At 45.2% G+C, this 26,697-nt stretch overlaps 1 protein-coding gene across 2 annotated transcripts in view; it reads right to left on the bottom strand.

The window, feature by feature from the left end:
* Nucleotides 1-567: 567 nt before the first annotated feature.
* NEDD9 (neural precursor cell expressed, developmentally down-regulated 9) overlaps nucleotides 568-26,697 on the bottom strand; it is a 112,835-nt gene continuing 86,705 nt past the window's right edge. For both annotated transcript variants that reach the window (XM_082413281.1, XM_082413282.1), the window contains exons 3-7: nucleotides 9,140-9,241; nucleotides 8,553-8,654; nucleotides 6,511-7,752; nucleotides 5,063-5,152; nucleotides 568-2,867 (exon numbers count right to left, since the gene is read on the bottom strand). In XM_082413281.1, the coding sequence (XP_082269407.1) occupies nucleotides 2,358-2,867; nucleotides 5,063-5,152; nucleotides 6,511-7,752; nucleotides 8,553-8,654; nucleotides 9,140-9,241 (2,046 nt within the window). In that variant the 3' untranslated portion in view covers nucleotides 568-2,357. The remainder of the gene's footprint in view (nucleotides 2,868-5,062; nucleotides 5,153-6,510; nucleotides 7,753-8,552; nucleotides 8,655-9,139; nucleotides 9,242-26,697) is intronic.

Below are 26,697 nucleotides of genomic sequence, written 5' to 3' on the forward strand. Positions count from 1 at the left end.
TTTCAAAAGACTTTCCATTTCCCAAGAAGTGCCTTGACACTTTCTTTGAAAATGTATATAGATGTGGGAAAAAGGTATATGCAAGGTATATTCAGATACTTTATCTGTAACTCTCAGTAGGATACCAGAGTGAAAGAGTGGGCCAAGCATTAAAAATAATTTATGTGGTTACGAATCTATTTTCATCAAATATAGTTTTCTTTTAAATATTTCTTGATGTCCATTCCAGAATGAATCGAGCAATTCCCTTTGATTCTAAAACCATGTGAAGAGTAACATCCATATTATGATAGCAGAAATCATTCCACCCATCATTTAAATATATAGGCTTTCTGGTGAAGAGCAGCTTTGTTCCAGATATTTGGGCTTGGTAATGTTCACAAATTCCAGAATTTTCTTTAAATGATGCAAAATGAAAAAATAGCACTCAATTTTACTCAAAAATCCAGATCTATAATATTGATAAAATCACCATAATTTAACTTTCTATATTAGGAGTGCCAAAATAAGCTAATATTTAATTTTGAGACAAGGAAAGAAATAGAGAAAAAGAAAACCCAATGCCTATGAAAACAGACATCTAAAATTTTAATGATTTAAAAATAGCCTGTATATACAATGTGGGAAAGAGAGTGATACAGATTGAACATTTTGGTTTGGAAAACGTGAAATGTCACCACTTTGCTCAAGTCTGTCATCTCCTAGAAACGCACTTTACACAATGAAATCTACAAGGACACTTTTCAACCTCTTCTTCGTTGATTTTCAGCAACCTGCTTCTTCCTTCGCACACTCTTTCTTGTAACAATACAGCTTCTTCTGGCAGAGCAGAACGTCAAGAACTACAAGTGCGGTGGTTCTGAAAAGCACCTTCTAGGGTAAGTTTCACTGATTATTTTGTATCCCACTTAGATCATGCGCCCTCCTCTCCTAAATCCTTTCCTGTTCGAATGATTTGGTTGTTTAAAACAAGCAAGTCAATTAAGTCAAGGCATATATTGCAAACCAAAACGTTTTCCAATCGGCTGGAATAGCATCATTAAATAAAAACTGGACTGATAAACCGTAATTTGCTTCTTGACTTGGTAATATGTGACTACATTTACCCCCCGGGTAAGAAGTGTGATGAATCTGATGGCTTGTGGTGTGTCTGTGCTGTGCCAACCCCAGCAGGGATGAGAGGACAGACTATGGAATGGACGGCTGCTGTGCCGAGCTGGGAGACGGTGGTGGGCGGTGTGCACAGGGTCATTGGCCAGACAGAGCTGTAACGCCTAGATGGGCTCCATACAGCTGCTCTGAGTGCCGGGTCTGCATGTGCGTGTTTTAGGGAGGGTACAGGATCAAGCATCGGATTCTCTTAGAGTGGGATGTGGCCTGGTGGCTCTAATGTTTAGGTGATCAAGGAACTGGCCAGTTTCCCTCAGGTAATGGGGTAGTAGCACCTAAGGGAATGTTGAGAGTCAGAAAGGCCCCTACTTACAACTGGCAGATGGGACCATCCTTCCTTTTGTGGATGATCATAGTCTGATGTGTCTTTATGAATTCCTGCTGCAAATAATATATTTTTTGCAAATCTAAAAACATCCTTTGGAAAATCGCATGGCCAAGTCACTCATAAATGCCAATGATCAAAAAGCCCTGCGGAAACACATCCTCTCCATGCTGAAACAACCCTAAGTGGGGACATGGGCCCTAAGTACACGTGTCACTCCGCCAGCACCTAACATGTCAGAGTCTGGATTAACATATACTTTCCGAAACTTTCTCTCTAAGAGGGCTTTTTCAACCAGAAGTGAGGCATCTTGCAATAACGTGCCCAAGACAGCCAGTTTTGGAAGGGGTTTCAAAAACAAAAACAAGGCATAGCATGCCTCCTTATTGGAAGGTGCACACCTGCAAATATACTTTGCTTCCCAGACTTGGGAGTGACAGGCTCAGAATAATCGCTAGTATATGTAGAGCAATATTACAACCAGCTGGTATGTTTTCTAAAAAAACAAATGCAGCATTAGGAGGTGCTTACTAAGGTGCTTCTTAATTCATGGTTTTCAATGGAATGTATCAGACAAACATCTACGAACGAACACGAACACAGAGTCATACACACACACACGGACAGGATTCTGTACAGTTTACGTCTTAGATGCTTAGGTGTGTACACAAGAACCACGCAGGAAAAAAAAAGTTCCCCTAGAGTTCCCTGAATTTCTGAATGTCGTCTAACCCATCAAATGTTAAAATATTTCATTTTCATATAAAATATCTACAAAAATAGATAAGATTTACAAAAACCAGAGAGTATTTCCAGTTTTCCTCAGTAATCCAAGTCGGTCCCTCTTTGGCTGGTCGTCTTCTCAGAATGTCGCCATCTCCAGCAGAGAGCGCTTGAAGAGCTGCGCGTTCCTGGACAGGTCCGTCACCTGGTGGACCATCTCCTGCAGCGCGGAGGTGCTGGGGTAATGGAGCGCGGCCGTCTTGGTCGCCAGAACTATAGTCTTGAGCTGCTCGCAGAGCTGGTTGCTGGAGTTCATCACTTTGTTGCGAACGTCCTGGGCGGCCACCTGCCTTGTCAGCGTGTCTCCGATGAACACCAGTTTGTGGGCGCTGAGGATGACGAACTTGCTGTGCGCCACGAAGATCCGCGGGGGCTGGGCCGAGCTGAGGCAGCTGAAGAGAGCGTCGATGGCGTTGAGGAGGGAGATGTAATGGGTCTCACACTGGTCGTAGTAGAAGCACAGCAGCTGCCTGTCCTGAGCGCCCACGCCGCTGCTGGTGCTTGGGAGGCTCTGGGAGGGCTTCCACTTGGAGATGTCGTTCTCCACGGGCTTTGTGATTTCTTGTTCCAGCAACTGGAACTGACTCAGCTGCAGGGAAGGAAAAAGCCGAGTTTGGTAAGGATGAGGCGGTGCGCCGAAATGGAAATTAACCAGGGCTTGCAGTTAAAACGCGGGGATCTACATCCCAGTGTGAGGTGCTTATTAGATGCCAAGACTCGTCCAGTTGCCTGGCTTTCCTAAGTTGTGAAATGTAGAGGCTGACAAAGCGGATCCCTAAGGAACCCTCCAGCTCTGACTCCTGTGATGGGACACGATTGGTCTCTTCTGTCCTAAGGCTGGAAGGCAGCATAGGGTTTAAACCCAGCTCTGTTACCTACACCTTTACGAAGGTTAAATGAGTTAATATTTGCAAAGTGCTTAGAATAGTGTTTGGTATAATGGAGACTAGGTAAATGTTTATTAAATGTTGAGTGGTGGTCAGGGAAAAGCAAACGTAGGGATCTCTTTGTCAAGTCAGTCACTGACAGTTTGCTCCTTCTGGGGGAAAGCCTTGACTTTGTCCCTTCAAGGCAATTAGATAAATGACAATTCATGACCCTTTTCTATTTCTCCTACTCTTTCTGTCCAGATTTATAAACGTTATTATCCAGCACTACAGGGTAGACTACTGCATATAAATACACGTGCACTGTGGAGGAGAACTTCTCTAAGGGAATCTGAACGCAGGCTGTGCATCGTAACACTTAGACCCCCAGAGCGGTCGAAAGGAAGGGGCCTCCCACAAGGTCAGACTCAGTGTTAGCTTTCTCCCTTCTCTCCTCACTGCCCCCAGCTGGTGTATTATTTGAACTGCAATGATAATAATTTCCAGCTATTGCACCAAGTGTCAGGAGAGGCTCTCTTTTACAGGCAAGGACTATCTATCTGTGACCAGAGTTTAGGACTCAGTCTTCTGCCCTGAAATAGGGCTGAGTCTGAGCAGGGTCAACCTCACGCAGCTTCTCCCCTGAGAAGTGCACAGCGAGCTTTCCTTTTCTGTAGACCCTGTTTTCTTCTTAGGAATTACTATGATTTCAACAAGTTCCCGGAAGCCCTGCAGTCTTACTTGGCCAAATGCCAAAGCAAACATAAACAGATACAGGGCGATGCTTCAAGATATTCAGCTTATGCTTTTCCAAGTATGTTCATAAATATATCATATCATTAGGTCGGAGGGGAGAGGGACTTTCTCATTTTATAGAGAAATAATCGAAGTTCAGGGAGGTTAAGTGACTTGCCTGAGGTCATATGATTGGTTGGCCAGAAAGCACAGATCAGAACTCTGGTTTCCTGAGTTCAGTGCGCCATTTCATGTCCCTACACGCCATTTCAGTTCATCCTAAAAGGCCTATAAATCCTCGATCCATTTCTCGTTATTTTTGTGCCCTTGTATTAGCAATACCCATTATTATTTGCCCCACTCATGCCCAACTTTTGAATGAAACTGCCTTGCCCAAAGCCCTTAGTAAATGGACTTGGATATATTTTGAAAACACTGGATCCTGCCCTCCTCCCCTTAGATTGGACCAAGAACAGCCAAGCCATAGGCTTGGGTAATAGGGGAGAGATAGAGATAGAGATGATAGAGACAGAGAGACAGAGGGGAGATAGATAGAGATAGATAGATAGATAATGGCCCAGACTCTTTTTTAAGGAATTTGATAAACCACAGAAGGGGCTATTAGTGAGGAAGCTGAGATGAAAAACTATATATAGGAAAGGCTCTGAGTGTCCAGCTGTGGGTTCTGTAAAGTTACAGGGGAGCCAAATGAGTAGATAATCAGAGGAAACTGCCAGAAAATAGAGGCCAAGGAAGTCAATTTAGAGAGACACAAAGTTAGTACAAGGAGAGGAAATTGACAGTCCTAGTTCTTTAAGACATGGCTAAATCTTCATTTTCTGTTCTTGAATTCCCCTATTATGGCTTTACTATAAAACACGTTTGCTGGGGCCAGCTTGAGAGGGTCTTGCTCCTTGAGACCAACCGCCTTAACCCAATAGTCTTAATAGGTTAGATGTACAGGCTTAGCCTGGAAAAACTGCTGTTTGGACCAGGTACACCCAGCTAGATTACTAAGGCCACAGACCTTCTCTTTGTTCTTATACCCTATTATGTGCCTTGGAGATTGTTTATGCCAAAGTGTACTGGGAGGATCAAAACCATGACCTTTTGAAGTTATACTTTCCTTACTAAGTGGGAAATCTTTTCAATACCAAGTAGTTTTTGTTCTGATTGAACGTACCTGATGATGTTCCAGCTGCATCTTGTTCTGTTTGATGATATTTTCTTTTTCCAGGAGCTCCTTCTGTTGCCTCTCAAACTCCTCCTTACCCTATTATTTTTCAACATAAAGAAAACATGACGTCACCACTATGATTCACTTATGCTAACAATTTCGTTGACAAACACGTAAATACTCTTCCATTTTCCACTGCCTTGGCAATTTCCCGCATGCCCAGTTAGGCCCTGTGAACCCCAGGCAGGGGTTCTCGGCCAGACTTCTGGAGTCACTGTGTAGATGAGAAATGAAAACTAAAACCCATTTGCATGTGGGGTGCCATGCTCTCCGCTCCACTTCACCATTTTTGGAGGGCTAAGCATGGTCCCCTTCAAACCTCCTTAAGCGGTAGTTTTTCTCAGGGCTCTTTTCTAATAGATTATATGCAAACCCATTAACCTCTTAACGTGGGTCTAAACATGGCCCACACTGTATTTCTAGTTTCTTTCAATCATCTACAGCTCTACACCAAATTAGCATTTCCCAAGAGGCAGAGTTGGACAACCAGCCAGGTAAATGTTTAATGCCTAGCTCTACTCTCTCCCCATACTTCTCTTCAGCACAAGGCGTGGCTCTGCTCTCCCCTCCCCAGTTGTACGCAAAGGAACTGTGTGTAATAATCCTCAGGATGCTTCGCGGCTGTCAGTCAAATGTAAAGAATGGCAGAATAAGATAGTAAAGCAAATTCTAAATAATGGATCTTGTAGGATGTTTTAATCCCCCGAAGGGAAAGGGCAAGCTGTCAGGATCCCGAGTCAACCTGGTGGAGTTTCCACCTGTAGGACGCAGACTGTGATGGCCTGATTTCCATACGCTGTTAAGTTCTAGGTCAATTGGCAAATGCCCAGGGCTCTTCAAGCTAAGCCTATGGTGGGGTTAAGTTTCTCTCTGAGTAATTCTACACACATACACATACACAGGATAGAGCTGAAGGGACCTTAGAGAGTCAGAGGTTTCCAAATCTTTTTCCTTAACCGTGAAACACCCCTCGCCCTACTTTTTTTTTTCAAATAAAGTATCGTGCAGAACCATATCATGAAATGCAAACAGAAGTGGAGCTGGTATGTTTATTTGCGGGCCCACTAACCTACTTGGGGGGTCTCCTCCTGCTTGCCTGAGGCATATCCATCAGATCTAATCCAACCCTGTGCTTCATTCATTTTGCAAATGAGGCAATGAGATGAGGTTACATAAGTTGGTGACACAGTGTCACGGAAAAGTCTAGAGGACTCAGGACTCTCAGGCCAGTATTCTTCCTACCGGACAACATTGCCTCCAATCTGTGAACCATTCATCATGTTTCTGAACATTAGTCTTGGTCTCCGCTCTGGCAGTCTAGCTACCGGCCTTACGGGCATGAGCCCCAGGCCCCCGCGTGTGAACGCAGGCGCCTTAGGAGAGCGGTTCTTTACCTGGAGGTGGACGTAGTCGTAGTCGTCCATCCAGCTCCGCTCGGAGCCGTCACTGCTACCGCCGTCGGGGGGCTGGTCCTCGCCCAGGCTCGGGGGCAGCGGCTTGTTGAGGGCTGGAGCCCTGTGGTCCCCGGGGTGCAGCAGCTGTACCTGGGAGCCGGCGCGTGGGCACTCAGCGGAGTTCGTGGTGCTCTCAGGCCCGCCCTTCCCGTGCGAGCTGCCAGGGCCCGGCTTGAAGAGGGCCTCCGCGTTGGTGTTGATGGTCGTGGTCAGCTGCTTGGCATCGTCTGGCACCGTCTTTGCCACCATCACGAACCGGTCCAGGTCATCCCATTTGTTCTGGGGCTTGTTGACGGCCAGCACGTTCAGGGACCAGCTGCACTCGTTTAAGTCGTGGCTGGTCTGGCTCAGGATCTGGTGGGAGTCCTCCAGCCGCTGGAGCTCCCGCCTCACCTTGTGGTGGAGCAGCGGCTCCGGCAGGCGGGAGGCGTTGGCCGCGGCGCCCCTGGCGAAGTGCACGTAGTCCCTCAGGGCCAGCTCCACGCTGTCGACGGCGGCGCGCACCTCGTTGACGTGCCGCTCCATGTACCCGTAGCCCCGCCAGTCGGTGGTGACCAGCGCCCTCAGGCCCGAGACGCCCGTCTCCAGGGCCTGCTGCAGCCGGTGGAGCCTCTCGATGGCCGTGTCTGGGTCCAGGAAGAGCCTTTTGTCCTGGGCCGGCGAGGCGGACAGCGCAGAGTCCTTGGAGGTGGTGGAGGACGTGGACATGGTGCTCCGGGTGCTGCCGGTGCTGGAGAAGGACAGCCGGTTGATGCCGTCCACCACGTCCGGGGGGCCTTTGGCGTCCGGCGGGCTGTGCAGCGGCACGTCGTAAACCCCGTCCCTTTCCTCGAGGTTTGCTTTCTCGCTGGTTTCTGCTGGCGGTGCCAGAAACTGGACCCCCCGGGGGACATCGTAGGCGTCGTTCTGGGAGCCCCCGGGCTGGCCCAGCTGCGGGGCCGGGTGGCTCAGGGAAACGCTCTGGTGCCTCCGCGGCGCCAGCTCCGCTGCCTCTGCAGCGTCGCCGTTACATTTAGCGTGAAGGTCCTTCCCCAGGGGCTTGGTGCCGGCTGGGGGGATGTCATAAACGCCCTCGGGTCTGCCGTCGGGCCGGCCGGCGTGTCTCATGGGAGAGGGGAAGTCGTACTCCTTCTCCCTAAGCCCGGCCTCGTCTCTGCAGGCAGAGGGTGGAATGGCGTATCCCTGAAAAGCAAGTGGAGAGCGAAGCTGTTACTTGCTCAGTTGGCTCATGTGACGGTGCGGAAACTGAGCGGTACATCAGGATGAGGGCCAGGTGCTGCCTCCCCCTCGCTCGCCGCCCACCCCTCAGTGTCTCCCAAGGCCCGGCCCTGCCCTCACCTCCCCCGCCCTTTGACAAGTGCATCCTTCCCTGGCCTCCAGGCCACCTTGCGTGGACCCCTCCTGCCTGCGCTGCTCTCCTGGGCTCGCATTGCTGACCACCTCCTGGGTCTCCTTCCTCAGCGCTGCAGGCCGGGAGGGCAGATGATGCCTTAACAGCCCGGGCCAGGCGTCGGGAGGCCTAGGGTCTCTCCCGGACCTGTCAGCCGTGTGCTGCCCAGTAAACTCCTTCAATGTTCTGAGACACGGTTCCCTCATCTGTAGAATCAGGATAACTGTACTTCCTGGGCAGAATGAGTCCAATGCGTTAACCCATATATATACGGCCTGAGTAAGCTGTGACACCCTATATAAACATGAGCTATATGAGATACAGGAGTTGCTTGCCAAATGGAATTGATTACCTTCTTATTGGCTCTCCTTACTGACTCCCCATTTTTTTAGTGGGGGCCCCTAAATATGGAATTCCTAGAATTATCTTTATTGCCGTTTCTTCCTCCCTCCCCCCTTCTCTTCCCTCCCTGTACTCTCTTACAAAGCCTAGCTTCTCCTCTTTGGTTTGTTTATCCCAGTACACACACACACACACACACACACACACACACACACACACGTTTTTTGCTGCTCTGTAGTAGCTCACTTACCCCTTTGGTAGGAGGGATGTCATAGACCCCTTGAGGTTTTATCTCTCCCACTGGAACTGAGAACATGGGGCCTTTCACAGATGACGGTGGGATGTCGTACACCTGAAGAGAAACACCCCACCAGAGTTACCCAGCACGGAAATGTCTTATGCTTGTCATTTTTTATGTACTAAGCTTTTAATGACGGATTTATTTACCAGGTTGTGTGTTCCCTTGCCCTTCGGCTGAATTCTATGTAATAAAGTGTTGATGGAATTTTTCTTTTTCAATTTTGTATTCTTTGACTTAGATTGAATATAAAAATGATCTTAGGTGAACTGTCTACACTGTACTTTAAATTGTAGCTTCAATTTTACGCTGCCTGATAAACTGATAAGCAATAAAAGCTTTGTTAGATCAAAGCCTCGATTTCCTAATAAAGCAAATCCAGAAAACATAACTTAAATAACATTGGCTAAAATGGCCCCTGGATAGACAACCCAAATAAAGCGTCACAGGACATGTACATATTTTGTGAACTTCCCTTTCCTCTGTAGCCCTGAAGGAAAGCTGCCCTCTCCCCCAGTGACCACATTTCTGGTACGCACCCCGTGAGCGGTCTGGGAAGGAGGAACATCGTAGACGTCCTTTTGGTATCTGGATGGGTACTCGTACACGTAGCCATGGCCTGTCCTCATCGGCATGATCACCTGTGGCAGGAAGACACGGGTAAAATTCCAAGCCGAGTCCTGAGGGCACCTCCCAGCCTCCTGATGAGACACTCCACCCTCATCTTTCACCCGACTACAAAGAAAGAAAGAAAAAAAAAAAACAACACACACACACACACACACACACACACACAAAGAAAGAGGGAAGAGACAAAAGGAAGGAGACAAGGAAGGAGACACCAGGCCCGTAAACTTTTAAATCCCTCTTGAATCCCAGCGAAGAACCATCCCCTGAAATATCTCTGTCCCCATTCCTCATGGTAACAAAATCACCTCAAAGTTAGTCAGATAAAGTCTCCATTCCCAAAAGGTACTTGAAAGGAGAATCATGTTTGAATTATGAAAGTCCTAGATCAACCCTTTGGAGCATCAAAAGCACAGCATTTAAAAAAAAAAAAAAAAAGGCTCTGAAACTATTTGTAAATAGAGTTCAGCCACTTAAAATTCCTCTCATACCTTCCCCAGGAAGCCTCTTCATCTGACTTTATTATGATTATAACTAAAATTCCATAGGCCACTAGAGTACTTTTATGAAGCTAAGGCTCACACAGCGCTGCCCTTAGAAGCCTCCAGGAGCTTTCATTTTAACGAATGAAACACATGAAATACTGAGTCTGGGAGCCGACCAGGAAGAGAGTTGAGGTCTAACCATTTTCCCATGTCCACCGGGGAAGCACACATCCAGACGGTACCTACGTCCACGTGATGCCAAAGTAAAGTACACTCATCGCAGCTCGAGCATCTGGAACCAATGTCACTGACACAAATCTCACCCGACAGGCTCGCATTTTCATATCTACACACTCCATTCTGTCCTAAGCACAGGTAGAGAAACGACTGGAACTTAAACTCCTCTGAAAATATATTTAATCCCCCCAAAGCTTCTAAACGACTAGGGTCTTGTTTCTGCCTAACCCCTGTCCCCCGAATGCTAACAGCACCCACCTAAGTGTTGCTCATGACATTTGCCAGAACAGACACTGCAAATTAGGAAGAGTTTGTTGTTCCCTAAGAAACCATCATCTTTTATCCTTTCTCTAATGTGAAAACTCTGGCGTCAGGCTGCCTGCAAAACTATGCGAAAAATGCTCATATCCATCTTACCCCGAAATGGGTGGAACTCAGCCAAATGCACAATGCCCTTCTCCCTGGGGGCTCTAAATGCCCGGGATCAATTTGCTTTTAAATCCCTGGTGCTTGTAGCTGATTATGTCTTGCAATGAAGGTAAAAGAGATTAGCATGCAGCCACCATCCCATCCAATCTCTCCACTGCCTCTGTTTTCAAAAAGGAATCTCTTGCTTTAAGGTTTGTTGGCATGCGACATACAGAACCACTTTACAAAGTGGCTACTGTACTGTGCAGAGCAAATCTTCCTTTTTAAAGCAGGATGCTCTTCGCTCAAGAAAGATACACTGTGTTCCCAATGCCCTTATATAATTTTTTTCTTCACTCACTATTGTCCAGGAGAGAAATGAAGTTATCTTCTCTTGGTCTCTCTCATCAGCTCCTCTATTTATAGCTCTCTGTTTCGGCTGTTTAATAGAACCTGCTCACAGCGCCGCTTTTGTTCAGTCTACAAGTTTCTAAGAGTGGATTCTATCCAAGGTTGCCAAGTTAGTAATAACGCTAATGGAAAACCAAGGCTGGTTATGCTGAAGGCCAGCAGACGGGTTTCATCTTTAGTTTAAAAAAGGGAGCGGGGCTGGGAGATAGATGGGGTGGTGCTAGTATCTGAAAATAGCGCTTGGTGACATGTAAACGTAAGGGACAACCTCAGGAAGGCGGGTCGCCAGTGAGGCTCTGCCTTGCCTTTGCAGATCGTCCCTGGCAGGGAGCATTAATGCTTCCCAGTATTTAAGGTCTCACTTCCTGACAAATGTCACAGAACCCCCCGCGTGCTCTCTCCTTCTCATTTAGAGGATGCCTGTGGTCATCTGGTTTTTTAAAAACTTTGCATTCCAAACCAGTCATTTTCCTTGTTTATGCATTAAAAGAAACAGATGGTGAAAAACCACAGGGGGAAAAAGCCAACAAAATACAACCTTCCCCGATGCCAGCATCCTGATGTTACTATCCAATTCCCACCGGTCCACGAATGTCATGGAAATGGGACCGGGGTTGTGCGTCTGGTCAGACACAGGCAGGGCACAGAGTGAGCCCCTTTGTGACGCCTGAGAGAACAAGGAGCTGGACGTCCTCTACTTTTGGACCTTCTCCTCCTCACCCCATGGCTTGGGTCACTTTCATGCCAATTGTGTGTTCTCTCCTCAGAGGAAAGTGCTGACTGTTCTGTACCTTACAAAGTATCCAGTTTTGTGGTTCATAAGGCCTTTTCTTCCTGCTTGACATAGTACACAAAAACCTTTCTACTTTCCCAGGATTACTGAACCTCAGCCTATGAGGAACACCAAGGTCTAGCTAAGGGGATTGTACATTTGGGAAGAAATCTCCTGGGCATTTGCACAGCAAGGCACTGATGTAATTGCTACACAAAGGGCATCTTAAAAACTAATTTTCTCAATGAAATCAAGTCAGGTTTTTCATTTCCTTTTTCCCTCCATTTGTTTTTCTTTCCTGCATTCCTTTCATTCTGCGTATTTATTTATAGTTATAAGGGCTTAGCCTTAGGAATTACCAAACTGACCTCTTAGTTCTTTAGCGTTGCCACAAAGGGGGCTGAACCGTGGGCTCCCCAGGGTTCTATGACCGACTACTTTCCTGGCTCCCCTGCAGAGGATTTGCATTTTCCAAAAATGGATTTTCTGTCCAGATGAGGAATCCAACCTTCCTTGGACGTTAGTATACTGTTCTTGTCAACTAATGGAAAAGTCTGAAGGTGGACCCTTTGAGAAGAGCTATGAAGCAGAGAAGGGCAGACTAGAGACGTTTAGAAAGGGAAGAGTCCATGGAATAAATCTCAGAGGCCGGACCCCAGCAGGGGAGGATCTAAAGCCTGGAGATTGGGGTCACGTTAGCTCTCTACTAATTCCGCTTGTAGAAAAAAACAAGCAAACATACATGACTTACCCCAGCCCACACTCTGATTCACACCATTTTGAGCCTCAGATTCTGGGCAGCACGAGCTTTTTAGAAATGTTATTAAGACTTGCGCATCTCATAATTTTGAGAGCCGAGCATGCTGATATTTGAAAGGGGAGTCTGTGTCCGGGGTAGCAGCGAGGGCTAGGGAACATTGAAAACCACCAGGTGTGAGAGTCAGTGGGCTGGGACAGAGCCCTGAGGTCTGTCATTCGTGTCTCCACATTCAGTTGGCTTGAGTTCGCACCTGTAGCAGAGCCAGGGCTTTATGCTTAGATGCCTGTGGGCTGAGCAGGCTGGGTGAAGGGAGAGATAAGCCGAGATCCTGTGTTGGGGACACAGAATTCATACTCTTTTGAAAGGTGGCAGCCAGTCCTCAGCTCCAGACAACCACCATCCTGAAAAAATACTCCCTGTGTTGCCAGGTCTTTCCAATTTTCATGAGAAGTCGGGGGGGGGGGGGTTCCTTAAAAAACTAAAAATAGAATTACCATATGACCCAGCAATCCCACTACTGGGCATATACCCAGAGAAAACCATAATTCAAAAAGACACATGCACCCCAGTGTTCATTGCAGCACTATTTACAATAGCCAGGTCATGGAAGCAACCTAAATGCCCATCGACAGACGAATGGATAAAGAAGATGTGGCACATATATACAATGGAATATTACTCAGCCATAAAAAGGAACGAAATTGGGTCATTTGGAGAGATGTGGATGGATCTAGAGACTGTCATACAGAGTGAAGTAAGTCAGAAAGAGAAAAACAAATATCGTATATTAATGCATATATGTGGAACCTAGAAAAATGGTACAGATGAACTGGTTTGCAGGGCAGAAATAGAGACACGGATGTAGAGAAGAAACGTATGGACACCAAGGGGGAAATTTGGAGCGGGGGTGGGGTGGTAGTGGGATGAATTGGGAGATTGGGATTGACATATATACACTAATACGTATAAAATAGATAGCTAATAAGAACCTGCTGTGTAAAAAATAAATAAAATTTAAATGATAAAAAAAAAAGAAATCTGGATTTTTATGTGATACCTGATTTTGGAAATTGGCTCAAATATTTCAAACAGCATCTTGGCCAAATGACACGTCTCTGGCCCCCAGGGTGCCCGGTCCTTGCTTTCATCTGTGTATTTCTTCCTTCCTCCTCAGTCCGAGGGCAGGACCTGAAAGCTCTTCACCAGTTCTGTGCTTTGGCAAGACTGAACCACTCCATTTTTCATAGATGCCCTGCGTGCCACACCTCTGCGTCTTCACTCACACTGTGTCTTTGTCTAAGATGCTCATCTTTCTTTCCTCATGTGCAAACTTAATTCAATTTTCAGGGCCAACCTGAGTGCCTCTCTCCCACAAAGCCTTTCTCAGACAGATACGATATCTCCGTCCTTGGAACCTTCCACGTGTGCATATACATCTCTAACACTGCTTAACCCTTGAGGTTTCACTGTTTCAGACCATCTCTTCTCTTCTCTTAGCATTGTGGAGACAGAGACCATTTCTCCTCCATTTGTATATAAACAGCAGGGCCTAGCAGAGTGCCTTGAATATAGTAGATCTTGGATAAGCGTATTGACTGAATATATTAATGAACTAAAGGAAAACTCAAGGCTTTTCTTAAGCAAACTGGTGTGGATCTGGAGAGGACACTAAACAGGTCTGCCTATACAGGATGAGGTTGGTTTCCAGGTAAGTCAGCTCTAGGATGAGTGGGACCCATGGGATAAGGGGCATGTCTTATCAGCCATGCATGGTAGTGCTGGGCAAGTGGGCTGGCCAAGAAAGCAGGGTGAATGTTAGGTAAAGTTGAGAAATCAGACACCATGGAAGAATTATCACCTGCACCACTATTTGGTGCAAACCATGGTTGGATGGTGGCCAAGAAGGGCCACTAGATGGTTTCCTTTTTCCCAGTCTAGAGCTTGCATGTGACCCAAACACCTGCATTCTTCTCAGCCACAAGCCAGAAACATATGGGGGAGTTTTACAAAAAGAAATGAAAACTAACTCTGCTTTTTACCTTAACATCAGAAAAAAAATACAATAGAAAGGAACAGGAGTCATGCTTTCTCTAGTTCTCAAAATATGTGACAGGCCTGTGTTGCATGAAGTCTTCTACCAAAGGCCAAGGCCACATTGGGTCTTTGGCTCATTGAAAGGATTAGGTCTGATGAGGGGAGTGATTGAGAACGTAAGCTGGACCCAGGCAGAGCTGGATCTAGATCCTGGCTCTAACACTTAGTAGCTGTGACGACATGACCAAGCTATTTCCTGGCCTGTTTCCTCATTAGTAAAACAGAAGTAATAATAGTTAGAGGCTATTAGGAGTATTAAATGAGATCAAGTACATAAAGTACCTGGCAAAGCATAAACCCGTAATCCTCAGCTATTTTTATCATAATTGTTACCTAGGTTAAGCAGATTTTACTTTTGGGCTTAAACTGTGGACTAGGTAGTTCAGATCAATCACCCTAATGAAGACAGGTTTAAAAAAGTGAGGAGAATATATGAAAAATCTTCATGATAACATCAAAAGTTAAAAGATAGTAAAGAATTACCAGGTCAAAACTGAAAAGTGGAGAAGGAATTCATAGAGGGAAGCCCAAATTTTGAGGCTGCTTTTTCTCTGGAGGCATTTGCTGATCTAAAACAGGTCTGAGGGGCTACATTGGGTTTTTTCAGCTTCTGTGGGGGAAGGGAAACATTGGACTCTAGGGCTCACCAAGGTAGGGGTCCTGATAACCATCCTGCAGTTTGGGTTGGGACCCTAAGGGCTGCATGCGAAAGTAAGGAGTAGCTGGAAGTGAACCTACCCTTGTACAGGCTGAAGCTAGGTTTTAAGTCATCAGGCTTGGCAAGAACATCTCAAAGCCTGAAATTAGATTTATGTGTGCCTGTGAGGCTGGCAGAGGAAGTAAAATCCTCTCTGGATTTTTACTCTCTCTGAACAGCTTTATAGGCCTTGTATTATGTCTACAAATATTTTTAAAAAACCACAATGTCCAACACACAATCAAAGATAACTAGGAATTCAGGAGACAAGACAACAGAAACAAGAACAAAACAGCCAATTCCTGCTTCCTTCCAAACAGGATGAGGATGGTTCTGTCTTGGTGATCACAGATCTCAGGGCTGTTTGCTTTCAAAATGTTTCATGATTAAACCGTAGGAGAATACAAAATTTAATCATTCCTAGATTTAAGTCATGTAAAAAGAAACTAATCTTCACAAACGTACAAAGTGTTCCCAGTGAGGTCTACGAGGCAATGGGAATTTCAAATTAAAGTGGTACATGACAAGAGACTTTTGCCCTTGGTGATCATCAGTGTATTTACTTGGGTTACTATTTTACTCTGGTCATATCAGTGTTGCCATTGTCACAGTTATCACCATAACAGCACAAGACACACCAGTGGAAAACCCCAGGAGAAAACGTGCTTTATAATCTGAGAGAGAAAGATATTTATCCAAGAGAAAGACAGCAAAGTCCCAAACCCAAGAGACTTTATTGAATTTCTCCTCTGCATTTCTTTTCAGTGGAAGAGCACATGCTGGGTTTGTCAAGAGGATCTCACCAAGAAGTAGGACGCATACCCATGAGGAATGTCTAGAAGCAAAACACTTTCTATAAAGACAACTTCTGTTCACACGGTATCGCTTGTACCAAGGTGTCAGCGAGTCTACTTGGGGGTGCTGCTTCCTTGGGCATCTAGTTTGTCTCCTTAAAGCTGAGCTGGTGGGAGCCTGGGATGGGGCATAGCAGAAACAGAGGCCCCGTGGTTAGGAGAGCTTCAGCAAGATGCTGCCCATTCAGGGGTGCGCTGGGGGAAGTGGGAAGGGAGCAGGCTGTGCCATTCACGAAGGCAGATCCTCCTTGACCACCCACCGACCCTGTGAAAGCTGATTAATAGGGTCTCAGGTCCCGCCATGTTCTGTGCTCCCTCGCACCAGCCCTACTGCTCACATACTTATCACAAATTCTCATTTCTCTCCTCCAACACTCGCCCGTGTTTTGACTCTTTCCCTCCTTCCATGCTATCAGCAACTCGAAAGAAGAACAAAACAGTAAAAAGGATGCAGAAAAATCCTCCTGTTTGACTGAAAGAATTGGGTAGAGTGGATGAGACCAAGATGGGAAGGGGAGGAGCCCGGGGAACTTCAGCAGCATTGGTCCTGTTCTAGTGTATTATTATCATTCATAGTTCTACACTGGATGTATGTACGTATCAAAAAAAAAATCAAAATCGTAAAAATAGAATTTTTTATAATTTTAACAAAATTCTAAAAAGTAATACGAAATCCCACTTGGAGGGGTCGGGAGGAATCTTTTGTCACTCTTTTCAGTTTTTGTATCCCATGATTTCATTGTGTCCAAGTCTCTACAATCCAAAGCAACATTAGGAATGGTGTGAGTTACACAATCCTTTGCTTCTGATATCTAGGTAATGCCTCGATAATGGCCCAGTGGAGTTTACCCATGAATCCGGCAGAGCAGGAATGTGTGTAACCAGCTCCTGGTGTTCTGCCCTAAGGCCTACTCAAGAACTGGGCAACCCAGGTGGTGCTCAGGAAATGTAATGGGTAATTATTGAGAAGTTAAAAAGTGCCACTGTGCCATAATGATTACAGTACAGATTTATAACCTCGCCATTAACAGCACCTAAGATCATCTGAATTCAAAAGTAGGCCTCACTGATTAGCAGCCATCTTTTGCATTTTTCTAGACATATGTGGAAAGTAAAATTACATTGCTTCCTGTCTTTCTTTAATTCCTTGACACCCAGTTTTATTTATACTATCTCTGGGACCTGTACATTAACAAGAGTATTTTGATTTCTAAAACTGCCTGTTGGAAAGGACTTATTTCACTTAAATGCCCTTAAAAAGCATTAACAGAGCCACCACAGTATTTATTCGATCTTATAAGAACCTCTTTGTCTTAAAGCCCATGAACTGTGTGACCCTTTCCCTTTAAAGAAAACCCTAGGAAAAGAAACATCAGAATTATCAGTGACTGCTCATTAGAACTTGGATCCCATTTCCAGAAACTGCAAAGTTATCGAGGTTTGTCTGTTTCAAATCCAAGATTACTTGTTGCTTTTCTCTGACTGGATTTATTAATTCTCTATAAATTCTTTCTGCCCCACTTGGGTGTAGCAGTGAGCCCATTTATTTACTTGTTATAGCAACAATGTAACAAAAACTGAGCCCGGCCTTAAAAATACACCCTCATGGGCCCCGAGCACCGTTAACCCTTCCTACTGCTTCTCTCGGGCTCATCAAGATTTCTTCCCCTGTATTTTGGGAGGTGATTTACTTTGCTTCAAAGACATTTTGATGTCTGATTTTATGCTAGAATGTAGCCTTTTGCTAGCCACCTCTAAATCACTGCCAGGCTCTTTTTTCAAATGAGGAAAAAGTCACAACTGAAAGCTCAGAGGTGGAACGGCGCTCCTGGGTCACTTTCCTTTGACACAGCGTTTGGACGGCAAACCACTCCATACAAACAGTGCCCCGATTGTCAGGCCTCCAGCATGTCTCCCCTGCTGCTTTCAGGAAGCTCTTTGTGTAGCAAGTGCTAAAGCAATATTTAGTTATGGAGTGACCAAGCGCCAAAGAGCAGCTAGAAGCGTTTAAACATGAAAGAACATGATGGGAAATGACTTCTGGATTCTGCAAGTGTTTGAGGTGTTTCTCTGGACGAAGCTGAATACAGCCCGGGACAGAGGTGGGCACAGCACAGCCATTTTTTTATATCTCATGGACCGAAATGTTCTTTGAGTGAAAACTATAAAAGGCACGAGCATTTTGGTTCTTTTTTTGTCCAAATAAATTCAACAAACCACTAAGCACTAAATCTAGATTTTTGAATTGGATTTTAGAGAGGTGCCCACAGACAGCCTTAAAGGGATGCGATTATGGAAAGAGGAAAGGGATGAGAATTTCTGCACCCAGATGCCTATGGGTATCGTCTCCTCCTAAATAGGTACAGGAAAGACGCTGTGACTTAACTGGGAGAAACGACATGATGGAGGATGGAGCAAACAGCTCACACGGCAGAACTTGGTGCCAGCTCTGAATGGCGCTGACCCAAGGCTGCGGCAGGGCTGTCGCTTAAAGAGGCATCAGACCCATCAAGGGTCTCACCCAAGCCGAGAGGGTGAAACAGAGGAAAATGGGCAGAAAACGAGTTCCAGGATGACACACTGTCTTAGCTCTTGGTAACAAAGCAGGGAGGAGAGTTTTTAACGAGGCGCTCCCCGGAAGGGTTCTCATGTATGGGACCAAGTCCGCGAACTCTGCGGCCCCCCGCTCAGCACCCCTGACCCCCCTCTCCCGTGCTCCTGCCTGCTCCTTGCTTTCTAAGACATGGTTCTATCCTCTAAAGGAGACTGCGGTTTCCAGATAGAAAGGTGGACAGGATCCTAAAGGAAGGTAAAAGAAGGATATGCCAAAACGTAGGGGTCAACTGAAATTTACATCAACGCCTGAGTGTCTTTTCTTCTTTCTTAAGAATCTTGAGGCCAAGTCGTTTTACTAAACTTTTCAAGTGACTCTGGGAAAGAATCAGATAAGGATGTCTGGGTCATAAAATTTTAGCCAAGACCATTAAGCGATAATCCAACCCTACTCTCCATTTCACAGTTGAGGGGACTAAAGTTTCAGAGGTTATTCAGCTTGATGACCACAGGGGTGTGAAGGAGCACCTCGGTTAGCAGGGTCCAGCAGCCCATCAGGGCCCCCCCTTCCAGTGCCATGTTGGCTACACAGTGTTTATAGGCTACACAGTGAGACAGATTAACTTCACAAATAAATACTTCTCTAACTTCACAAATAAATACTCCTAAAGAAAGTTACTTCCTTATTTGAGAGGCGAAACTTGAAATCTGGGTATCTGATGTTTTGGGGGTGTCCCTTTCACACTGGCAAGCCAGTTCTGGGAGATTTGACTGTATCTGGTTAAATGAAGTTATTCACTTGGAGCAATGTGAAGTCATTTGAAAAGACGGTGTTTCCAATGGCAGAGAAAGCCACCGTAGCAGTACGTTGGTACCACGGTCTTTACAGCACCTCGATGACCCGTTCAGGCCTTCTGAGGGTCAGCCTGCCCTGGAGCAAGTGACTGCAGCCGGGTGGCGGGCATCTTCTTGGTCGTTAGCTCAGACTCCCTCAGCACTGAGGCTATGCTCTGGATCTGAGGTGGGAGCCTTTGGCAGTGCCTTTCATTCTTTCTGACCAACAGGATGCTTTTTAGCATGCAGGGTTCTGGTGAGCTGGAATTGCTCATGAAGTGTTTAAATAGGCCCTCTTATTTTAGGGCTTGGCAACATCAACCATTAGCTGGGACGTAAAAGTCATTAGCTTCAGAGTCAGACAGACGTGGGCTCAAATATCAATCCTGCCTCTTCCTAGAGGTATGTCCCTCAGCAAGTTCACTTCTCAGACCTCAGATTCCTCCCCTGTAAAGTGGAGGCTGTGACGAACACCTTATGAGACTGTTGGGAGGATTAGATGAGATTATGCACGTAACGCCCCTAACGTGCAACCAAGCTCAAAGGCACCTGCAAGTCACCCCACTTTAGCTCTAAAACGATTCTTAAAAGAAGTGAGTAGCTTAATAACATGCTGAAACGTGAAAACGCATAACTATTCTGAGAAATAACTGGTTTAAGCACACCATGCTTTAAGAAAAGCAAGTATTGGGCTTCCCTGGTGGCGCAGTGGTTAAGAATCCACCTGCTAATGCAGGGGACACGAGTTTGAGCCCTGGTCCGGGAAGATCCCACATGCCATGGAGCAACTAAGCCCGTGTGCCACAGCTACTGAGCTTGCGCTCTAGAGCCCATGAGCCACAACTACTGAGCCCACATGCCTAGAGCCCATGCTCCGCAACAAGAGAAGCCACTGCAATGAGAAGCCTGCGCACTGCAACGAAGAGTAGACCCCGCTCGCCACAACTAGAGAAAGCCCACGCGCAGCAACGAAGACCCAACGCAGCCAAAAATAAATAAATAAAATAAATTTAAAATGGATTTCTATTTATAAAAAAAAAAAAAGAAAAGCAAGTATTATAAAAATTATTCAAATAAATCAGATGTGATTATGGCCTTGCTAAGGGATTTGTTTTGGCTTCAAAAATTGATCTACTGTGGGGTCCCTTTAAAGATGGGACTCCTTGGTGCTCTTCACACGTTGCTGGAATCACAGCTTTGAAGGGAGACATACACGTCCCGAGTGAGTCGCACCTGCGCCCCTTAGACAGGAGCAGGGTGCCTCTCTGGATGGGAACCTGGACAAAGAGGCTCACGGCACAGCTATTTAAGAAGGCGCCCAGCTCTGCATTTTGCACAAGGGACTCAGACAAGTCTGCTTCTAAAAATGTGTTCAACCAATAGTAAGTCTCAGTTTTACAGTCAAATCACCAAAAGTCCGTATTCTTTTCTCTCCCTCACAGATAGAGCATTATCTACTGAGCCAGCCAGCATACTATGTATGATGCTGACCTAGTCTGATAAGCACAGTCACTTAGCATGAAATCATTCAGGGAGGAAGGAAGATTACCTCTGTTCGCTTCGTTTTGAGTTTGTAAGAAGTTACTAAATCGCTCCTAGAAATACGCATTATCTATGAGCTTTATAAGCAATTGCCACCGAGTTTGAAGGCCTTGGCATTGACCAAACAAAAAAGACCTTTGTTCATTTCTAAGGAGGTGTTACGGTTTGCTCATTCCACTGGCCTGGGTGACTTAACTGGGAAGAGATACTTTTCCTTTTTAAAGTGAGGTCATAGAGCCCTTGAAATGCTCAAGGACCTCGAATTTTGTGTATTTAAATTTTATCTTGACTCTTGAGGGTGGAGATTTTAGGTGAACATTCACTTCTCTGCATACACTAAAGAGCCATGGTACTGAGGAAAAAAATTCATTTAAATCAGGATTATCTTTATATAGGAATGCATAATTCTGGAACAGGGTCATATTTTATTGAGTTTATAAGTGAAGAAACTGGAGGTACCCTCTGCCCTGTCAAACTCTGATTCTCCCCAGTATTTTTGAGGGTGTGTGTGTATGATTTTGTGTGTGTGTGTGTGTGTGTGTGTGTGTGTGTGTGTAGGAAGGGAACAAAGGAATGTGAGGTGAAGTCAGAGTTTATCTTCTCTGGGAGCTTTCATTTCCTCTTAATTTATTTTTACTTGTTGGTAGACAAATCATACTGCTAATATATAGCAGTTGGTTTGCTGGTATATGAGTGTTGTTCTGGGCAACCAGATTTCACAATGCTTCACATCCCAATAAAGGAAGTCCTCAGTTCCCTAACCAATGGCTTTGGGTGTGTGTGTGCCTGCGTGTGTGTGTAATTTATGATGACTCAGTGTCTAAGAAGGCACAAACATTGTAGCATAAACTATTTATGGTTCTTATATTACCTTTCAAGGAATGGGCCTGGAAGACCTGGTTAAAATCTTTGAATCATTTCCTGCCAATATTTGGCTATGTCTCACCTTGGAAGGTAGGAAATGGTCTTTAAAGATGATGTCATGGGGTTTAGATAAATCTTACTGTTACTTGAGTTTACTGAGTGCTACCCCCGAAGCAGTACTTGCCCAGTCCATCATACACACTATAAATGTGGGCCATTAAATTTTTAATGAGCCTGTGAGCTCCCTTGAGATTAAGTGAAATTACAACATATTTTGGGACCACAGAGGCAGGAGAAACTGTTGGGGTGCAGAGAAAGCTTCACAGAGGAGATGAACATTGAAATGGGTTTTAAAGTATGAATAGGAGTTCACAGGTAGCACAGATGAGGAAAGGCAGTAGATACATAATAGCATAGGTAAAGGAAGCACTGTTCCTCAGTGGGAAAAGTGTGGTTCTCCTTTTTAGATGACTATAGACGTGTTAACTAATCTTGTTGTCTAAATTTGGCAAAATGCATAAAAGTTAGGCCCTCAGAAATGTTGAACGTGACATTATGCTTTGGATGCTCATTTGTTGTGAACAGAGAGTTAACATTTCAGAAAACAGATGGTGACACTCTCCAAGACCCTTCTGGGGGAAAATGACCATGTAAAATCTGACATATGTCATAACAGACTAATGAGCTGGACACGGGATTTGACTCGTGTGTGATGGTGAAGGGGTGATAAGATCAGAACCACTCTTCAGCTTATTTAAAGGTCAACTCAAATTAAATGCTTCGTTTCTCGCTTCCGCCTGTGCGTTCACTCGTTGGCTGTTATCTGTGTGCTGATGGTTTGCTCTGAGCTTGGCCTATAGCAGTAAAGAGACAGCCATGGCCTCTGCCTGCCTGAATGGAATTCATAATTTAGCCCCAAACTGATCTTCAGAAGGATGCAAAGCAAATCTAATTCCGCCAGTTAGAATAAAAGCGACAAGTCCAAAGAATAATCGGAGAAACACACATAATTCCCTGTGAAGATCAGGCACAAAATGGATGAAGTCAGGGGGCAGGTTTTGATCTTTGAAGTAGAGAAATTAAGCTCTTTCAGACCTTTGTAGGCCTTATGCTTTTGAAGTTTGGGTCTAAATCGTCCCCTCCAAACCACAGTCCCATATTAACTACAATTTTGCCTTTAAAAAATCGAGGACACTTCTTAAAAATATAATTCAGCTTTTCAAATTATTGGACTATGAGTAACTCATTTAATTTAGAAATGCCTGTGAGTTCTTGGCAATCACAGGCGTATTTAGAAGTCTTTGCAAAGTGAGAAAAATCTAACCTACAAATTGTTTTCACATGTAATGAAATAGTTATGACATCTAAATGTAACAATTAATGAGGTTGACATCGTGTTGTTTCCGGCACGTTTGTCTAAACGTTTATTAATTTCTATTTTGCAGTTTTTGTGCTTCATATTTCGGAGCCAAGACTTTTTATTCAGTGCTCCAATGTTCTCGTAGACCTCCGGCATTCTGCCCACAATGCCTAATGGATAAAACGGCCCTGCACACAAAACCCAGAGTGAAAAAGACCAATGAAATTAAGTCAAGGTGTCAGTGTATATGGTTTCCAGATAACTTTGAGAGTTCTTTCCACCCTGTACAAAATTTCTGGAGAACCAAAGAGAGAGCCACACACTCAAAGAGAACAGCATATATGCTAGCAATAAAGTAGTTGCCTATTCAGTGCAGCGTATGAAACACAAACAGGGCTGATCAGTTCCAAATAAACTCTGAGAAAGGAAAGAAAAACAAAGCAAGGGGCACTAATTTTTTTAAGCCCCTGCTTTGCAAAACTCTGTGCCAGGTCCTTTCTATACAGTGTTTCATTGAATTCTCACAGCAACCCTAGGAGATAGCTATGATTATTCCCATTTGACAGATGAGGAAACTGAAGTCTAAAGAAGTTCAGTTACTTGCCAAGGGATTAACAGCTACCAAAGAAACAGAACCAGGAGTCGACCTCACCCCAGAGCCCAGGCTCTTTTCACAATCCTCATGCTGTCTTCTTGTTTCAGGAAAGGGTGGAGATTATATGATTTTCTTTCTCTCTCTAACCACTGATTTAATAAGTGATGAATCTCATTTTACGTGGATGGGATGCAAGAAGGTGGGTGGGGGCTGGAGTTTCCCAGACAGCAAAGTTGGAGTGATACAAGGCAGAATTCACTGTCTTTTTTTCCCCTATGTGATTCATTAGTAGAAAAAACTGTGGTGGATAAAACTTCTGAAGCCCACAGTCTGTAGCAACATCAAGGGAATCTTTAACTGTGGAAAGTCCCGAATCACAGATTGGAACATATCCAGCCCCCTTCATGGCCCTGTAACAATGCTTCTCAAAGTGCAGTCCTGGACCACCTCCCCCAGAACCATCCCAGGAGCTTACTAAAATGCAGATTCCCCGGCCCTGGGGCTAGCATCTGGGGGAGGCCTGGGAATCTGCATCTCAACTCACCTTCTCTAGCTCTCTGGGTGATTCTTATGTTCCCTAAAATTTTAGAACCACACTTTAGTGATTCAGAACAAGATTCTACCGCCTCCTCTTTCTCTCCTTTAATAGCTTTTAAGGACTATGACGTAAGCTACCAGGAATGTCCAGTTCTGGGTTCACCATCATTTTACAGATGGGAAATTAAAAGAGAAAAATGGGTATGGGGCTATTTAGTAAGTCAGCAAAACTACTACAATGAGAACTCAAAAAAACCCTGCCGGATCCCCCCTGTACTGAGATTAACCCTTGGAGCCTTGGCTTAAGTCATTAGTATGATTCTCACCCATTGAGAAGGTCTTGAGTCAGAAACCTCACAGAGGGAGAAGTTGATGGAAGTTTTTAAAGCAGCTGTTTTTACTCAGAAGGTTAAAATCACCTGTCAGCAGCCAAGTCATCTCCACTACAAAGGAAGGAAGGAGGGAAGAAAGAAAGGGGGAGAGAGAAAGAAAGCAAAAAAGGGTGTGGGAGAGAGAGAGAAAGGAAGGAAAGAAGGAAGAGAGGGAGAGGAAAGGAAAGAAGAGGGCACACCCACTCCCATGGGGCATGAGCCAATGGTCCAGTGGACAGGATAGAGGCGGCAGCCTGAGACCCAGGGGCACTGAGATGACTCAGGGTGAGGTCAGGTGTCCTAGAGAACACGGTGTTTGGCAGGGAAGAGCCAGGACCGTCCCCTCCTGCCTCACCACGTTACCACCTCAGACCCCGACGGCTCGAAGCTCAGCACTCGGGGCACTGCCTACCCCTGAGCTCTGGTCAAGCCTCCCCCAGGTCTGTGGCATCCCCTGGAAGGGCTGGCAGAGCGCCCTTCTGGAAGCTGGCTTCCCCCTACAGGAACCACCTACCTCTTGCTAAACATAAAACCTTCCACTGATTTTAGAATTAAAAACAAAAACAAAAACACTGAGTTCAAGTGCCCGATGGTAACCCCGGCACTCCAACCTCCATCCAAGGGAAGGTGTGTCAAACTCTCTCCCCTCTAAATGGATCAAGGGTCCAGGAACAAACCTGCAGTACAGTTATAGCAAATGACATGGGAAGAAGTCCGAAGTTTTAGACTTTTCAGACTTGGAACTAAAAAGGTAGAGTCTAAAAAGAAAAACATGTCACCTTCCTGCCAAAATAAACTGTGATGAAAGCTCAGACCCCACCACCTTTCAGCCAAGCATTTCCTGTGCTGGCCTCCCCAGCTCTGATGAGGGAGGGCTATTATTAAGATGCACACAACCAGGGCTAAGAATGAGAGAAGTTATTTATTTATAGTCACACCTTTCAACTGTTCTTTTTCGCTCTGGAGATAGAGGCCTGGTTTGACTCTCCCTTTGAATCTAAAATCCCTGGGGTAAGAAGGACTTTGAAAGGTCACGGGCGCAGTCTATGACCCCCAGACAGGGATCACTGTTCCAGGCAATACAAGTCGGAAAACTGTTAACTTCTTGAGGAATCCCTCCTAATGTTTATACACTCAGCTTATGTAACACCTGTGCTCTTGAGCAGTGTTTTGTAAAACACACGTTTTGTATAAAAGGTGATTTGAAAATACATTCGTGGCTTTGTTATTTAAGGAATCCGACAGTAAATCACCTCCTCCTTTTTTTTTTTTTTCCAACAGAGGATTCCATTATCACGCAAATAGATATTCCATAACCTACTTGGGACTGTAAATTCAAACTCTGTATTAGGTTTTCGCAAGGCAGGGCACATGTATACGTCATGTTCTAAGCATCAACAAGCTCTTTCTGGCATCCAACTGCATCTTTCCTCTTGTGATTCAGGGATCTTTTCTTACTCTGTTAAATTAGCCCCTTCTTAATACCAAACCCCACTGGACCCATTGTAGGCCCTTGGAATTTGCCAGCAAACTGAAGAGAAAAGCCCTCCCCTGCAATGCTCCCAAGAGCATCACCTTTGTGTTGGCTATTACCCTCCACAAGTTCACTGGTATTATTTTCTTCACAGCACAATTCCCCACCTGACATTCAGTGTCTGCTTATGTCTCCTTACTATAGCCTAAGTATCATGGAAGCTAGATTCACTCTTGAATTCATCACTGTATCACAAGCATTGAAAATATACTAGATGCTTGAAATCAAATCAGTTTTCTACTTATCTCAAATTGTTACGGCATGTGGAATTATATAGAGTGCTGAAGCGGGCCTTCCTTTTTTTTTTTTTTTTGACATGATGCCTTCCTAAATACCCTAGCCCCACTATATTCACCCACGACCTCAGGTATTATTATAGGAATGACTCGAAGGACAAGAGGACGGCTCTTTTCTAAATTCACTAGTCTATGTGTTTTAAATGAGTCACCCTTGAAGCTGACAACTCTCCAGGACAAGTTGGTTGGCATGACCCGCTCCCACCTTCCCTGCTGCCTCTACTTCTGGTGGGTTCTTTGTGCAGCCAGGCCAGTGGGGTCATGAT

The sequence above is a fragment of the Balaenoptera physalus genome (assembly GCF_965194825.1).
Source record: "Balaenoptera physalus genome assembly, chromosome: 11".
Lineage (NCBI taxonomy): Eukaryota > Metazoa > Chordata > Mammalia > Artiodactyla > Balaenopteridae > Balaenoptera > Balaenoptera physalus.